Source organism: Hemibagrus wyckioides, linkage group LG25, assembly GCF_019097595.1.
Source record: "Hemibagrus wyckioides isolate EC202008001 linkage group LG25, SWU_Hwy_1.0, whole genome shotgun sequence".
Lineage (NCBI taxonomy): Eukaryota > Metazoa > Chordata > Actinopteri > Siluriformes > Bagridae > Hemibagrus > Hemibagrus wyckioides.
Window position 1 is genome coordinate 14,608,033 of NC_080734.1, and position 18,119 is coordinate 14,626,151.

The window sequence follows — 18,119 nt, forward strand, 5'->3', positions numbered from 1 at the left end:
ACCAGTAACCACTTTATCCTGACCAGGGTGGATCCGAGCCTGGATGGGCATGACATGGGAATAAATCCTGGATGTTATGCCAGGCTAGGGTTAATGTTGCATATGCGAAACTCATAGACAGTAACACAAGATCAGTTCCATACCAGCTACTGTGAATCTCTGAGGTAAAAAGGCTTCGCCAGAGTGCCACCCGAGGAAATATCTGAAACCTTGACGCAGCATCTTCAAGACTAATGAGATTAAAGGTTCGCTCAGAGATTCTGTAAACTCAAAACATTTTCCTGTTTCTTAAACAGATTAACACTCTACCTACCAGGTTTTCTACCTATTTACTAAATTAATCCAACAAGAGAGATTTATTATAATGCTAAAAAATAAATGAAAGTGAATGCATCATTTTTGTATGCTATACTTTAAACACAAATAATAGTAAGGTAATTTCACTAAATCTAAAGCCAGAGCTAACGGCAAACAAATCAAAGCAAATTACATGTATCACAAAGTATTATATCTGATGCTTTATTCCCATGCTACAGCCAAACAAACCACTGAACACTTGTCAGAGATGAGAGACTAAAAGTAGCAAGGGATTAAAAAGCAGATATGTAGCTTTGTCTGACTTAAATGGCTTACCTTCATTTACAAGGGAAAAAAAGAAATACACACGTAACATGCTGAGGCTGCAGCAAAGGCCAAGGACATGTTATGTAATCCACCAAGATCCTAAAATACTAAACAGTTTGCTTCCAGCGACCTGGACTACACTTGTCTTATCTTATCTTATCTTATCTTATCTTATCTTATCTTATCTTATCTTATCTTATCTTATCTTATCTTATCTTATCTTATCTTATCTTATCTTTAAATACTCTACAAAAATACTAGAGTACATGGATAGTCATGCACTAACACCTGAACTAATATTTACTTAATTATTACTTAATTATTACGTAATTATTATTTCATTAACTAAGGCATGTACTAATCTATGAACATGAACTAACGAAGATTTAAAACCAGAGTTCTATAAGATTATTTCCCGTTTTTTATTTAGTTTTAGATTTTGGTACGATTTAGTTGACCCCTATGTGTTAACATTAACTTTAACTAAGGTCCAAATTAAAATGAGCTCTTTATTAGTTCATGATTTTTTATGTGAAGGAAAGACATTTAGGTCTTTAGACATTTTAAATAAACAAATATTTGTTTTGTATTATGTAACAGATAACTTTTAAAAAATAAAATAAAAAAATATATATAAATAAAAGGTTTGTATTTAAGGTCTTGTTTGCATTTTTTAAAGAAAAGGCTTACAGCTTACCAGCTAATTTGTGACAGACTGTCACCACTACCTAAGAAATATAAACTTTGTTTAGTTTACTGTTATTCTGTTACCCAGAAATGTTAAAAAATGTAAAGTGCTGGATGACTAATTTGATTGGACAAGTGATATTTGACGATTGCTAATATTTAGTATGACAGCACTGAGCCATTTCATTGTTTTGATTGCTCTGCTTGTCCGTTAACACTATATAATATCTCAATTCTAGTAACAGATCGTTACAAACCTTTACTACACGTACTACAGGTTATCAGTCAGTCTGTATGTTGCATGGCATCACCCAATGCCAAGCGTCTTTGGGAACAATTTTAATTATAACAGCACACTTGTTTGTGTGATATTGCTTTATACTAAATAGAAATGCTCTATAATTGCTTATATGCAGTTATGTAAATACTGTGCTGTTACTACATATCAACCAAAGCCTTCTAGATGATATGATTTTGCCCTGATTCCTATCAGGAGTATTCCAGTAACATTTTCACAATCTCTACAATAATGAAAGTTTCACCAACTTTAAATACAATTTTGTATAATTCAAATATGCACAAAATGATTCACAATAAAATACTCACCGTGTCAACAATCATGGTGTTTCAGTTAGTAGAAGAAATGAAAGAAACTGATCCATAGCTGGAATGACTGCCTTAAAGTGTTTCTACATGCAGTGCAGCTGCAGCAAACTCCCGGTTCAAAAGCGCTGCTTCATGGGAGGGCCTGTCTGCTCATCGGGGCCTTGAGATTAAGGATAGAACTAAAAGCCTAGCTAATCACCCTGATGGTATTAAAATCTGCTGAGGCTTTGAACACATGACAAGCCCTACACCATTCCGTGAAGAGGAGACGTGTTTAGTGTAGCTCCTCGCAAACTTAGCACTGCTGCTCCTGAGAATTAATTAGAGCACACAACAAGGTATTTGAGATTGCAATTACATAACACTGCACTTTGCACTGTTTCCATTTACGAATAACACTCTGTATGTAATTAGAGCATGTTTACAAATGTGAAATATTCTAATGGCTAATGACAAGCTCAGGCATGCATGTCAGCGTTCTAGTACCTTGTTATGAAGCAAGCACTCAAATATTGTAGTGACACCAACAAGGAACATCCCAGAAGACCATCAAAGAGCACTGTACTGCTGAATTACCCAAAAACACTTGCAATCATGACACTCACAAAGTGTCAAAGTAAATGTTTCAATGACTAAAAGCAGAGAAAGTATACGAAGGGTTCAGCACAATACATAATGCACTAATATTTTTATTTCTTTTTATATTTAATATATTATTATTATTATTATTATTATTATTATTACTAATAATATTACACTGCATAAAAGAATCTCCCAATTGAATAAACGATTAGTAAAGTAATCTGCAGCTCTCAACTGGACTAGGTTTCATTTTGTTTGTACACTCTTTCACTTTCTCAACAAGAGACCTAGTTCTCAGGCCCCACACCTGACACTCGGGATTAGCCACTGCTGCCTCCATCAGTACGTCAGACCTGATTAGTATGAAGTTCTCAAAAGAGCTCCTGCTATATTTGGCCTTGGACTTTCTTTATTTGGCCCAGTGGTTGCTGGTTTAGAGACATAACTGAAAGGGGAATTTATGCAACTGCTTTTTGATGCCCACCAAGAATTTACGTTCATTTCCATTAACATCAGAAGCTGAAATAGTTCTTAATCAATATGTCCAGTAGTTTAGCCAAGTTTTAGTCTTGTCACATTATAAATCATAATAAATTCCAAACATACAGTAAATTCTAAATATTACTTATATTAATATCACTAATCTGTCATGTAATTGAAATAATCCAGTGGCAAATACAATGCATTGTACACAATGTACTATTTCCTCATTGGTACATTTTGTTACTTAATGTTTAAGCATGTATGTTTTTTGTCTGATTGTTTTTTTTTCTGTTTATATGTTTGTTCTCACAATAAACTTATATTATCTACTGTACACTAAAACGAGTGTCTTTCCAACATCCTGCCACTGATTAGCTTGTATACATGTTGCAAACATTAGCCAGTATTCTATTTTACAAGCAAGCGCATTAATGGCTCATTAATCTGCAAGTTTCCAGCATTGGACCAATCACAGTGTAGAAATGTTGGAGGTGTAGGCAAAGGGAAAGTGTAATACTGATTAAGGAGATATAAGCCTGTAGCCTGTGTGCAATCGATGCTACAGTTAGTGCTGAGTCTGTTCAAGAAAAATGAATTATATGTATTATTTAAAAATGAATTATATGTAAAAATGTATTATAACATCACCTACTGTAGCTGATAAACTAAGTAAATACAGTTAACAGGTATTTTTAAACCTAAATTGTCTATCTATCAAGCTAGTTCTTTTGCTAGCTAGAGATTTAGATTTAACTTTCAACGTGTCAATGTTTCATAGCAAAAAAGAAATATTTTCACAATATTTACAGTCGTAGCTATAACTATTATAGAGAAAAAAGAGGTTGTGTAACTGAATATAATCACGTTGTATAGGTAAAAATATTTTTGAGACCTCAGATAACCTAAATTAACTGTTAATAAATTAACCTTTAACTTTCCTTTAAAGTAATAGATGATTTCACAAATAATCAGGCATCAGGAATAACATTTTGAGCAGTGACAGGTAAAGTGAATAACACTGATTATCTCCTCATCATGGCACCTGATAGTGGGTGGGATATATTAGGCAGCAAGTCAACATTTTATCCTCAAAGTTGATGTGTTAGAAGCAGGAAAAATGGGCAAGCGTAAGGATTTGAGCGAGTTTGACAAGGGCCAAATTGTGATGGCTAGACGACTGGATCAGAGCATCTCCAAAACTGCAGCTCTTGTGGGGTGTTCCCGGTCTGCAGTGGTCAGTATCTATCAAAAGTGGTCTAAGGAAGGAACAGTGGTGAACTGGCGAAAGGGTCATGGGTAGTCAAGGCTCACTGATGCACGTGGGGAGAGAAGGCTGGCCCGTGTGATCCAATCCAACAGACGAGCTACTGTTGCTCAAATTGCTGAAGAAGTTAATGCTGGTTCTGATAGAAAGGTCAGAATACACAGTGCATCGTAGTTTGTTGCGTATGGGCCTGCATAGTTGCAGACCAGTCGGGGTGCCTTTGCTGAACCCTGTGCACTGCCAAAAGCACTAACAATAGGCACTTGAGCATCATAACTGGAGCAATGGAAGAAGGTGGTCTGGGATGTGCTGGACAAACAAATACGATCCATAGAGGCCCTACCTTGCAACTAACAGGACTGCTGCTAACATCTTGGTGCCAGATACCACAGCACACCTTTAGGGATCTAGTGGAGTCCATGCCTGACAAGCTGTTTTGGCAGCATAAAGGGGACTAACACAATATTTTGCAGGTGGTCATAATGTTATGCCTGATCATTGTATTATAGCATCATTATACCATGACTGTCAGACATCAAGGCATCTGTAAGATATTGTCCAGCTATCCAGGTCACCAAATCAATTTAGATATTTTATAGGCTGTAATGAAACTGTCTTTAAAATAAAACAAATATTTTTAAAAAAACTGTAATTCCACTAGGGGGCAAAACAGAGCAGTAAAAACTGAGTGCAAGAATCTCAGCTACTAAACAAATGTGCTAATAATATTAACTTATTCATTCACAACCGAAAAATAATCCTGCCATAGACATTTTCATTTCCAAAAGAACCAATTTAGGAATTTCACAGCTATGGGGGAGAATACTTACGCAGTCACACCTTTTCCTTTTTTCATTTTTTAATATACATATTTTTGAAACATTCTAGTAAACAAAAACACATTTAAGAGGAGGATTTAGTGTGTTATAGTAATGTGTAGCATGGACCATTACCAAAAATTAGCTTGACAACCCTGTATTACACAATTAATGATAAGTGTGTTAAAAGAAAAAACGAAAGAAGAAAAGAAAGAAAAAACATTGACGTGGATTTACTTTATTTCCTCTTTTTTTTTCAATATTAAGTTCTAGCACTTAGTGCACAGAATATAGCAAAAGATGGATTGTGTTCAAAATGAAATTAACAAAAAGCAACAACAGATTCACAGTGGATGTGTTGCCTAAGAAGTCGTGCCAAGTCGTGTCTTTTCAGGTGAAAACAAGAGAACAGACTCAAAACAGAAGAAAACAGGCATGAGCTGCATCCAGAGGGAATGATTGAATCTATACATTCATCCATACAATGTCTGCAAAGCTATGGCCATATAACGTAATGTATGGTGTTAACTATATTACAAATAACGATTAAAATCTAGATTATAATAATAAGTGTCTTTACATAGTTAATGTTACAGAACTCAACTACATTGCATCACTTAATGCCTGGTCTGTACACTAATGAACAGTAGTGGAACGTTAAAGTACAATGAATATACACTGTGTGTGACAAAAACAGCTATAACTCATATTAGTTCTGTAACAAGAAATATTATTAATGTTATTTTCTTGTACACAATTTTGTGAACGATTGAAAAAAATGCATGATGCAGTTTTGTAGCCACACTGGTCAAGTGCGGATGCGAATGTGTGTGTGTGTGTGTGTGACAAACTTCTATACAGAAATAGACAATAAATGAAGCAGAGAATCAAAGAACATTTTTTGTATAAAAGAGACCAATGCTGTTAAATCCTGTTGTGTTTGTTTTGTTGTTGTGTTTGTTTTTTTTGTTTGCTTGTTTTTTTATTTATTTATTTCGTCTTCTAATGGTTTTGTCCAGGAGGTCATGAGAAAGCTAGAACCCACCTTGAAGCAGCGTTAATGATGGGTGAGCTGTCAGAGAATACAGTATGTCAAAGCAGAGGTGAACTTCTATTGGGCTACATTTCATCTGAACAAAGAGACACTTCCACACCTTAAACATCTGAAGCTTTATATGTGTGTGTGTGTGTGTGTGTGTGTGTGTGTGTGTGTGACATCACATATCAACCTTCATGTGGCCACAGCATTGAAGACACTGCTGGGACAAAGCAATGGCAATGCTGCAGCTATCAACTGCATTGCAGGACACCACCTCTCTCTCTCTCTCTCTCTCTCTCTCTCTCTCTCTATCTATCTATCTAGAGAGTGTGTTTGTATATATATATATATATATATATATATATATATATATATATATATATATATATGGGACCTTCCACAGCAGCAGATGGTGAGTCAAAAGAAATGGAGAAATAAATGATCTATGTAAATAACAACAAAAAACACAATTTTGTAATGCATTGTCACTTACTGTAGGCTACTTAATTGCACACTACCCGATCTTGAGCTGGCATATCAATTTTATTAGATCATGTTTTAACTCCTTCAGCTTTAATGTTACCTTAAAGCAAGACCAAATTTAGCTAACCTACAAAACAATGGCTTTGCAGTGCCCGAGTATTTTCCACCTTGCCTGCATAATCAAGAATAGCTTCATGATCTGCCTCTCAAAGAGAATCCCACCTATTTTCATGGACCGAGCTTATTTTAAGAACAAAATGCATGCAAGCCTACATAACATAAAATAGGCACTTTCCAGAGAACCTACTCACGTGTGTGCTGAAAAAGCATTTATACAATATTAAATCTAAAATGATTTTAAAAAATAGTTCTATACCATGTTTGTACATAATCCTCAAATTCTGAAATGATGCTGATAACTACAACAAGCTGTTCAAAACAAGCTTCAGGTATGCATTGTTGTATCTCTGTATGCAGCTGGTGTTGTTGATTACATGGATGCCTTACAGAGTGATATCATGTTTTGGTGGTCATGCTTTGAGTGTTCAAGGTGCATACGTTTCAGATCTCCAAATTTTAATGACTCAAGACATTCATTAAATATTCTGGCACTGACCCTTTACATTCTTGCAAAACGTATGACAACATATGGGGTTCACAACTTGCGTCAAAAAAGTTAACATCCTGTTTTGCACCTGCCAAGATGCTGTCATGGCAAACTGTCAGGCTTTTGGGGATATTATGACTCATTTCCAGGAGTCTCATTTGATGTGAAGTCTTAAAGGAAATGAGCCTGAGCATCCACCAGGAAGAGATTCCTAACAGACATCAACAACATCCAGACATCAACAACATCCATACAAAATGCTTGCACACATGTGGGGAAGTGCTGCTACTTTGTGCATTGGCCAAGGTCAGCATGCTACTGCTGCTCCTGCTGTTGCCGCACATAAACACCTAGGATCAAGGCATTGATGCTTCTTTACTTTAGTTTGAGTCAAAGATTTGACTGTGGATGTTTGCACCTTGAAGTCTGATGTTTTGCAAGATCAACAAAAAAAGCTCAGGGTCAGAATGAACTGATATAGATTATTCTTCCTTCCATTTCAGCATTATTTATTTTGTGATTTAAATGTAATTACAAAAATAGGTTTATATTATGTTAAATGTAAGATGATTAAAGAAATCCAGCAGCGATATTTCTGTAGAGCGTAGGCCACACTGTGGATTGGACAACAAAACAGCACTAGACCAGTTAGTCCAGGGCAGGATGAAACAATTTAAGGCAATACTCATCACTGTCATTACTACAACTGTGGGAAATTAGTCGAGTAAACAAGAGCACAATTTATTTCCAGTGACAATCCACTGAGAATCCAGTGAAAACGTGAAAAAATTGCTTGCATTACTGAAACTTAAATACAATCAAAGTGTGATTTAAGTACAATTAAACTGCATGTATGAACTCATATCATATCAAATATCATATGAAATATATGTGAAATATGGGAACACGTGCAAAATTAATATACAAGTGAAAATCAAATCAGAAAAATGACATTACATGTGACAAAATATTTTCCATTGTCCCATATGAAAAATAGGTGACATACAACATGCCTGAAACTAATTTGTGTGAATACATTTTTCAACTTTTATTTAAGGTAAATGAGTTTAAACGTACATTAATGCAATGTTACCATACTCCTGGAAGCTGGTAGTTTCAAGTCCCCTGAATAGAGGCACAATGACGGGGCCTCAAAGGAAGAAGGATAAATCTATTTGAACATAAAGCTTCCTTAACTTATTGTTTGTAGTGACATCAGTACTGTATACTTTCCATAGCAACAGCATTCAATTCAAATTCGTTTGTATAGAGCTTTTAACAATGGACATTATCGCAAAGCAGCTTTACAGGAATATAAAAATTCAGAATATAAATTACAATATTTTAAATTGAAAGTTAGATTTATTTCTAACGAGCAAGCCAGAGGTAACAAGGAAAAACTCCCTGAGACGATATAAGGAAGAAAACTTGACTCCCATCCTCGTTTACTTGCATAGTAAACATGGTAATGAATGCTTTCCTACATTTCATTGCGAATATGAAGTGAATGCCAAAAACTGATCAGAATTTCCTAACGACAATGTTTTCAGCACTGTCACTTATTTGTATCAGACATACAGGTTGATTAAAATGATCAGATAAATTACTGACAACTCTGCAATTCCAGTACATTCATCCATCTGCCCACAGGACAACAGGACATGACTAGAGTTTTTCACAAACTAAATGAAAGATCCACATTGCAATTAGGAAGCACAATAGGAACATCCTCCTCCATGTAGGGGTTAAAGAGTTATGACACCCCGGGGAAATCCTGTTCTGCTCAAAAACAAACCTGCAGCTTGTGCTGTTTATATGCATTGACCCTGCAATGACATGCACATTAATATTTTCAGTCATTTTCTCTGTGTATGAGTCAGATGTACTAATTACACGTCATTTTACCAGAGAAGAGAAGATGTGTCGCAGCAAGTGAGAGAGAACGATTTTTATCAGGGTGTCAGAATTTCTGAAGCAAACTTTTAATCTGCTTGTAACAACTGCATTGTCTTATTATTATGTATTCTTATTATGTATTTTAAGGAGGTTAAATTCAAATCAGAATATCCCCGTAATTAGTATGCATCTCAAGCCGATTGGAATAAACAGGAGAAAACAAGGTGTGCAATGTTGATGCTGGAATTGCTTTTTTTTTTTCCTGAAAAGGTAACTGAAGATCCCAGGGTTGGCAGTAGAACACCAGCCTTATTTTCCCAGTTAATGGCACCCTTCGGTATCTGCAGAAAACATGTGTCCTACTCTATACGGCTGGTGTATTCATACACAGGTACAGGTGGATGTCCGTTGGCCAGCTTCACCGTCCCTCAAGTTTTCCAGGGGTCCCCATCTGTACCTGTGTGCTGGCTCTACCACATGGCACACAGCCCTGGGCCCGATCTGCTCCATTCTTCAACCAGCCATGCTCCACGCCTGCACTAACACTGCTTGCCGAGTCTGTTGTTCCAGCACAATGAGCAGGAGAATGGCTAGCCTTATGATCCCCAGCCACCAATAATCGATGCCAAGTATGAGCAGTAAACAGGTTATTATTGCTCTGTATCCCTTTTGGATTAATATGATAGTGTAAGAAGTGACCACAACAGAGAAACTGCTGATCAACTTGGAAAGAGGGGATTGAAAACATATGTCCCAGTTAAAAGTCTAAAAAAATGTCTATCAAAAATGATTTATATTGAATCATGTGATGCAAATAAGATAATGGATAAAACAGGAAAAATACACCTGAAACACAATTTAAAAAAAAAAAAGGTTTATACTGAAATATGTATGATGTGCTTAATAGTCCTGGTGCTAATTTGTTGGTTCATGCTATATTTTCATTCATTCCATGGTTGTCAATCACCCTGATGTTTCAGGGGAACATACAGTTAGTATGCATTTAGATGAACATAACTGATATAAGTATAAGGAGTAACTGTTAGCTCTTAAAAACATAAGAGCAAGAACTTTCCTTGCAGAATGCAATGCAGCTCTCTGATGCACTTAAATTGCAGCAAAAACTCAACTTGGCCGATTAGCAAATCTAAAAGAGCATGAGCGTAATAGTCTTGATGTAATAGTCAACTGTTTGAGAAGACTGTAGAGATGATGAGGTGAGAGAGCTGAAGAGACTGAAGGACTAAAGCATTGCTGCAGTTGCTTTAGGTAAAGACGAAACAAGAGAGTCACATGGCACTAAGGGTAATATATTGAACTCTTAATATTAATATTAAATGAAAGTAGACTAAAATGTCACTGAAATAATGTGACACCATTGACAATCATGACGATTATGAGTCAATTATAACGACTTTTCCCAAAATTACACAGTTTTTTTAGTAACATCCACCAGCCATCATTCCCATTATCTACAATGAGCCAGAGATACCTCACTCATGACACGTACCTCCAATAAGTCACTTCCTTTAAGTTCCAGACTTCCTTTAATACCGGCACTATATGATGTTTTTCATACTCACTTCCGGACGAGGCCCCATGCTAGCGCTCAGCTTTTCTCCACACCCAAGCAGGCATGGACAGTCCAAGCCAGTGTGTCTCCAGTAGGGATGTCATTATGCATAATCGCCTCTCCCTGAGAATACTTAATATTTTAGCCAGATGTGCTCTCGAGGGCCGCCCACACGCTGTCACAGCATCATGTACCTGCAAAGGTCACCTTGTTTATTTGCTTGGTGATGTGACGTCACCGTGCGGGAAACAGGAAATAGTTGAGACTACCTGACAGTCTCTGACCTGACACTGGACCTGATCCAGGGAGCAATCATGGAGAAAAAAACAAGAAGAGGTCATTAAAAAAGGGAAATTTGTTTACTCAGCCTGTTTCCTGCAGACATAAATGCGGCACATCTTAAGGAGTCTAAAATAAATATGAATGTGGATATAAATATAAATATTATAGGATATTTATGCAGTATGACAGCAAAATGTAAATATTATATGTGAAGCAATACCTCAAAAACTCTGGCCATCAATCTCTTTGATGTGGGAAACATCTTATCTTTGTGGTCAGGTGAGACCAAAACAAAAGTTGAAACAGTTGGCCTATGCTTCAGTAAAGCATTCAGATAGTGAAAGATGATAGTGGCATGTATATCATTTTCAGGCGGCATTTTTCTAAAAGCACAAGCAATTTTTTTGAAACTTCAAGAGCGGAAATAAACTACAGGGATATACTGCAAGAGAACATGTCTTCATAAAGTGAACATAAAGCGAAACCTGGGTAAAACACCACAATTAAGCATGTCCAAATAAGTGTAGATCATTACTACTGATCATTACTGAAACACCGTCACAAAAATAAGCTGAATTTCCAACAGTCTTCTCCGACCTCTGTCCCACTAAGAGTCTATTCTATATTACAACACACAAGCATCATCCAAACAACCTGCACAGCAATGTGTAGATGAACCTAGCGAAGATGATTCATTCTTAGTCAGCTATTTTATCTTACCTGTATAATATTTTATGCTATTAAATTGAAAATAAAATAACTGCTTGGAAATTATGTGCACCACTAAAAATTCTTACATTTTATATTAAGGAAATCAAAAACAAATTATTATTATTATTATTATTATTATTATTATTATTATCATTTATTTTTTTTATTAGCTATTTTTAGCCTATTCAAGGGATGTGGAAATAGGGGCCACTCTTCAGGTGACACTGTGAATTGAGCCATGTTGTATTGAGCCAAGACTGACAAAGACTGAAGCAGATGAGCTGAACATTTGCCCTCATTTCCTGAGAGTAAGCAGGCTCCTTGATATCCTCTATACAATGTGTGCATCTGTGCTTTGGTCACGAGTACCAAGCAGAATTTTTAGTAACATTCATAGAAAATTGCATACCTTCCCTAGTTTCCTTTTACTGGCTAATTAACTGAATAATTAATAGTAATTACTGAATACTGATCATTAAAATGAATAACTAAAGAATATGATGCAAGCACCTAGCAACTACTGCATTAAAAAAAACATTATGATAAAAAATAAACAAATAAGTTAATACGTTTATTGTCTAGAAAAAAAAATGTCCTTGATCATTAGACTATGAAAATATATTTGTTGTTTATTATGTCACCATGCCCTGCCCCCTAGGGCAGTGAGCACCTTGAGATGTCTGGGTTTTAAGTTATGAGTGAGATGCAAGCCTGAGGCTCCTTGACCCAAAATCCCCTTTGCCCCAAACACCATCTCCTTTTAAGCATATAGCCACAGGCAAGAGCGATAATCTTTTTCTGCTGAAATCATTTTCCGATCTTGACACATGAGAAATGATACTTAATGTACTTCATTCAGAATGATCAGAAGTGATCAATAACATATATTAATGGGAAAAGTGTGGATATTCCTGACCATCTTTAATTAGGAGAAATGAGGAGAATCTGTGCTGAGTCCACAGTGTGTGGCCAGGCCACAGAAGGGTCAAATAAGAACCCTAAAAAAACACCACAGTGTAAGATATTAATCAGTGAGAGCCATGTTTCCTCCCAGCTAAAACGAACAGCAGGTTCCCTTTCCCTTGCCATGGGCTCTTTTAATGCATGGACCAGCCAGGGCCCAAACATCCTGACGGAGAGAGGCTTTACTCTTATCAGGCAGGAAACACTGCTTCTCCGCTACATCCTCTTTACAAGGAACGCGACTCAACCGTTCCCAAAAAACGCAGGAAGACCAAGCCAGACTCCAGGATTTGTCAAACGCCCGCCACCACCCGCTTCCCCCCCCCCACCAGATTCCTTTTATCGAAAAGAAGAGGAATTTTTGGGAGAAAAAAAAAGCGAGGGGAAAAAGAAAAACGATGAACGTGTAAAACAGTCAACAGGACTGAGGTGCATTTATTTATTTCATGGAGATTATGAAAGTCTGCATCAGCAAGATAGTATGTGGGGAGAGATGTGGTGGTGGTGGGGGGGTTGAGTGGGCAAGGGTGGGGGGGGGTGGAGTAGGAGGGGAGTCTCTGCTTAAGAAAGACACTCCGACTAAGACACAGCAAACAAAAGGCCAGTGGAATGGAGGCGGCAAGACAGAGAGAGCCGAGACTGCAAGTGTGGAGGAGTGAAACTGAGCAGGAGGCATGTTAGCCACACCAGCCTGGGAACACAGGGCGGGTACCACCAGCTCCATGGTGCATATACCATCTAAGCCAAGCCAATCTCAACATACAATTATTAGAAGAGCTAAAAAAAAAAAAAGGTTGATTTTGGTAACAAATACCTATTTTTGCAATTTGTGTCTGAAACAAAATCACTTCTAAAGTATTTAAATCAATTCATACAATTAACTAATTTTACACTGAACACACACACAAAAAAGAATAAAACAATGTATAAAAATATGGAGCACATAGCAGTGATAATGAAGACTGGCCTACCTATGACAACCAAAACAAGAGTCTTTTTTATACCTGTGTTTAAATGTTGTTTTTATTCACTGGAGCCCGTTTCGTCTGGCTTCTCAGAACATTCATTATAACATTTCACAAAACGCTAGAGCATCTACAAAGCATTATTTTTCAGGTCGTCCAAAACAATAAACAAACATTGTCAATGTGCTGGGTTTACTTCAACATACACAATGCAGACTGTCAAGGAAAGAAAAATGCTAATGCCCGGTCCTTCATAACAATCATACAAACGTCCCAATCTTTAATATACATCGACTTTCTTTGTGAGCTACAATCTGAGATATCGCACTGATATCTGTGGAGATATGAAATTAGAAATTTGGTATTTTATTCAAATTAAATTAATGCCACAAACCTAAATCAGCATACAATAATATTCATTATTATTATTTTCTTGGTAACAATTTATGAGTATAATATATATTCATATGGATGTGGATAGAAAAGGGAGACTACAGAATTTCCTTCATGAAACACCAAATCCGATGGAAAACAAAATTGCTGAAGAGTCCAGTCTCAATTTAAATATGGTGTCTTGAGGTAAAAAAAAAAAAATGAGGTTTGTATTAAAGATGATTATTAGAAGGGGAAAAAAAACAGCAATACAATATGGATTAATGCAAAAACATTTAGATACATAAATAAGCTGTAGAGCAAATATACAAGCATCTCTGGCAAAGTATGAGAACATTCAGTAGAACTAACAGTTAGTCCAGTCACTTTATCATCATCATCCTCTCTCTTTTTTTGGAAACAAAGATGGGAATGAACTTTAGAGCATTTATCTATGCATCCCTGAGGTGTCCATTGACTTCCTGCAGCTTCTCCTGTCCTCTCTACATCACTCCTCCTTTGTTCACCTACCAATCACATTGCTGACCCATTTGAAGTCCATGGGCTTTGTCTTAATTGACTTAAATTATTGTCTATTGGTTTGTTTCACTCTTTAAGAAATGCTGTAATTGTTGTAGTAGGCAGCTGTTGCATCGGCCAGTACAGAGATGAGACTGGTTTCTGTGGTGCTGCTGGGGCAAGTAGATGCTGGTGTTACCTGGATGTGTCCTGTCACGGTCATGCTGCCCTGTTCGGTGTGATAGTTGGTGGAGTTCAGGTACTGGTCAAACTCATCTCTGTCCACCTCACCCAGCAGTTCAGCCTGGCTCAGCTGGTCCAAAGTCTCCAAGTGACCCTGCTCAGGTGGGGGCGAGAGCTGCCCTAAGTGGCCTTGGAGGCTATGGTGCACTGGAACTTGAGGGAACGAAGTGCTGTAGTAGGACAGTGGAGGAGTGGGGATAAGGGTCGTTCCACTACATTGGTGTGGCATGGGGATGTGATTCAGATGCGTGCTACCACAGTGAAGAGAGGACTGATGGGAGTACTCGGGGTGGTAAGGAGGAGGGCTGCCCATGTGAGCCGGGGTGGGACGCTGCTCCTCAGGGCCCGAAGCAGAGGATGAGCAGGAGCCGGTGGCGGGGACAGAGCTGGAGGCTGAGTAGTAGGACGGATGCTCATGATCTACTACATCGAGAGGCGACATCTCAGGTGGAGTGGGAAGGCCATAAGGATATGTGTCAAAATTGTTGCTGGAGTTTGCAGGGTCCCTGAAGACCCTCACACCAGGCAAAGTTGCACCAGGGGAAGAGAATCCATTGCTCCCACCAACAGAACCCTCTTCTTCTTTGTCCAGGGGGTGACAGCAACCTCGTGGGTCTGACAGAGAGCTCTGGTCAGGGCCAATGCCAGACAGGAGGAAGCCTGGCTCAACACGCTTACAGATTCGCTTCAGCTGCTTCTTCCTACGAGGACGGTACTTGTAGTTAGGGTAGTCCTGCATATGCTGCACCCGCAGCCTCTCTGCCTCCTCCACATACGGCCTCTTCTGCAAGGGAGTTAGGGCCTTCCACGATTTGCCTATCACAACCCAGAAAAAAAGTATAAATGTTAGACAAATTGCTATTTCACTCACAAAAGTTTTTTGGGGTATTATCAGAACAGAATCCAAAGATCTTGACAACAAAAAAATTGTTTTTATTGCTTTTACAAAGACACTGAGGTTCAGTTTTCCATAAACCACATCCAGCCAGTCAAGTTTAATATTTAATCTCAAGAACATGAGATCCAAATATTTCATAAATCACTTAAATGAAAGGAGAGAATTACTCTTTGAGAGAGTATAAAATGTTGTTCTTTATTTTACTTTTCAAATAAAACCAATATTCTTACTAGTGATAGTCATTAATAGATGCTACTAGATGCAAATTATATTGGGTTTTCTTTTGTTGTTTTTTTGTGTTTTTATTTTATTCAGTTATGTATTTTATAGTAAATGCAGTAGTTGAAGGAAAAGCTACATGTATACTAATGCGACTTCTTCCTAACGACGTTTAAAAGTATTTCTGAAATTAAGACCTAAACGGGGGGAAACGAGAATAATAATAATAAAAAATAAAAATAATAATAATAATAATAATAATAATAATTTCTTTATTTTAGATTTTCTGATTTAAGCGGATACCCCGCCGTAAACTCCACATCATCTAGATCAGTATTAATAATAATAATAATAATAATAATAATAATAATACTGATAAAATGTTTAAAAATGATTGAGGATCAGTATAAATAAACGGGTTCAGTACAACAAAGGGCTTTAACTTTTGTACCTTTTATTAAAACTTTGAACTGTATTTTAAGAACAAATTTCGGATGGAATCTCCGCAAATACCACTACAATCTACTTCACCACAAGAGCGATTTATTTCAGATCCTGACATTTATATACCGTTAAAGAACACTAATAATATTATTAATAATAAAAATGTATTATTTAAAAAGTGAAAAAAGTGATATTAAAATAGAGACCAGTATCGGGACCCATTAAAACTTTTAGCATGTGATAATGTCAGTGTAAGAAAGTTCTGGATGAAGATACAAACAATAACAATAATAATAATAATAATAATAATAATAATAATAATAATAATAATAATAATAAATCAATTAATGAGAAATATATTTGAAATCTTACCCAGCATTTTGCTGAGCTCTGCATTGTGAAGGTCCGGGTTTTGCACGGCCAGTCTTTTGCGCTCGTCTTTAGCCCACACCATGAAGGCGTTCATGGGTCTGCGGATGCGAGGCTCGGGGGTTTTATCCGCCGCTGCTCGGTGGCTCGTGCGGCCGTCGGCTGCGTCTCCATCCGTGGATGTGCACTCGAAGCTCTCCGGCCATGACGAGTAGGCGCTAATCAGGGCAGCCATGTGCGCAGTCCTCTCTCTCTGTTTCACTCACTCACTGTTTCCAATGTCAAAACTTTACCTGCGCTAATTAGTCTCAAACTCTCTCTGAAACTTTCTTTCGCTTGCGCTCACGTGCGAGTTCGCCTGCAGATTCGTTTTTAATTGGGGAAACAAAAAGCCCCAATAAGACCTGATTGCGTGTGCTACTCTGTATCCGTGTGTGTGTGTGTGTGTATCTGTCCTTCACTGTACTAAATGATGAGCTACTCTGTGTTTGTCGGCTTGGGTGAGAACGGTGAGCTCGGTTGGACTCCTCCTCGAAAGCAGTGATTCACTCTTTCCCTGTGCATGGGGAAGCGCTTTATATTTGAGCTGCAGGTTCCAGCACAGGCCCCGCAGGACACGCAGCTCCTCCTTGATTGCAACTTGAGACGTGCGGAAAAAAAAGGACGGAGGAAACTACCTCAACACCCTTTACTCCAAAGTGAGTTTCTGCTTGTGTTGTCGTGACACTTGACTATGATTATTGAAGTGTAACGACAGACGTCACGTGGTATGTGGAGTTACAGCTGCCGACAATTGTTTATAAATAATTGAATCCTGAGAAATCTAAATGAACAATTAGGGGTGAAGATCTGTTTATGATCTCTTACATAAATAAATAAGTAAGTAAGTAAGTAAGTAAGTGATTTCTAAGATTTTCTTAGGACCAAATATCAGGCTTGTATACAAGCTCAGAAAAAAAAGGTACCTGTCCCTTGTATTAGATATCACAAAACTTTTATGTATGCTTTAATTGACACATAAATCTCTTTTCGTTTCTGTCATTTTAAACACTTTTAAAAGTTAAAGTAAAGATACACAGTGACAAGATTTTAGTAGTATTTTTCTGAGCATCTGAGGGAAATATGTTTCCTTTCTTACTAATAAGGCTTACTAAATACTGTGGACAATTATTTAGAAATTCTAAAACTTACTGGACAAAAATACAATTTAGAAACCTGCCTTCTGGTCTGGAATGTTTATGTTCGACAGTCATTTCTTAGACACACCCCCAACTTCCCTTTACCTCCTCTTATATCATTATGAGAACTTTGGCTTTCAATCAGTCGAACTTCTAAGGACGTATAAAAGACACAGTCTTTACTATTAGTAATTCTATTTAGGATGTTAACTCTAGCTGAACCAAGTCTGGGGGGCAGAGCTTAGAGCATGTGAGTGGAAATGAGTAAAAAGTTACTCAAATCTTATTCAATTT

At 37.3% G+C, this 18,119-nt stretch overlaps 1 protein-coding gene across 1 annotated transcript; it reads right to left on the reverse strand.

Moving 5' to 3' along the window:
• Window positions 1–13,625: 13,625 nt before the first annotated feature.
• sox7 (SRY-box transcription factor 7) lies at window positions 13,626–17,316 on the reverse strand. Its single transcript, XM_058379574.1, has 2 exons — window positions 16,651–17,316; window positions 13,626–15,533 (listed from the first exon to the last, which is right to left on the reverse strand). Exons 1-2 carry the CDS (start codon window positions 16,880–16,882, stop codon window positions 14,569–14,571), a joined length of 1,197 nt encoding a protein of 398 aa, XP_058235557.1. The 5' UTR covers window positions 16,883–17,316; the 3' UTR covers window positions 13,626–14,568.
• Between the last annotated feature and the right edge of the window lie 803 nt (window positions 17,317–18,119).

Excerpts from the sequence above, each read along its gene's own strand:
- sox7 (XM_058379574.1), bottom strand. The coding sequence starts at position 16,882 with ATGGCTGCCCTGATTAGCGCCTACTCGTCATGGCCGGAGAGCTTCGAG. Across the intron at positions 15,534-16,650 it reads AGAGCTCAGCAAAATGCTGG|GCAAATCGTGGAAGGCCCTA; the intron begins GTAAGATTTCAA and ends GGGTTGTGATAG.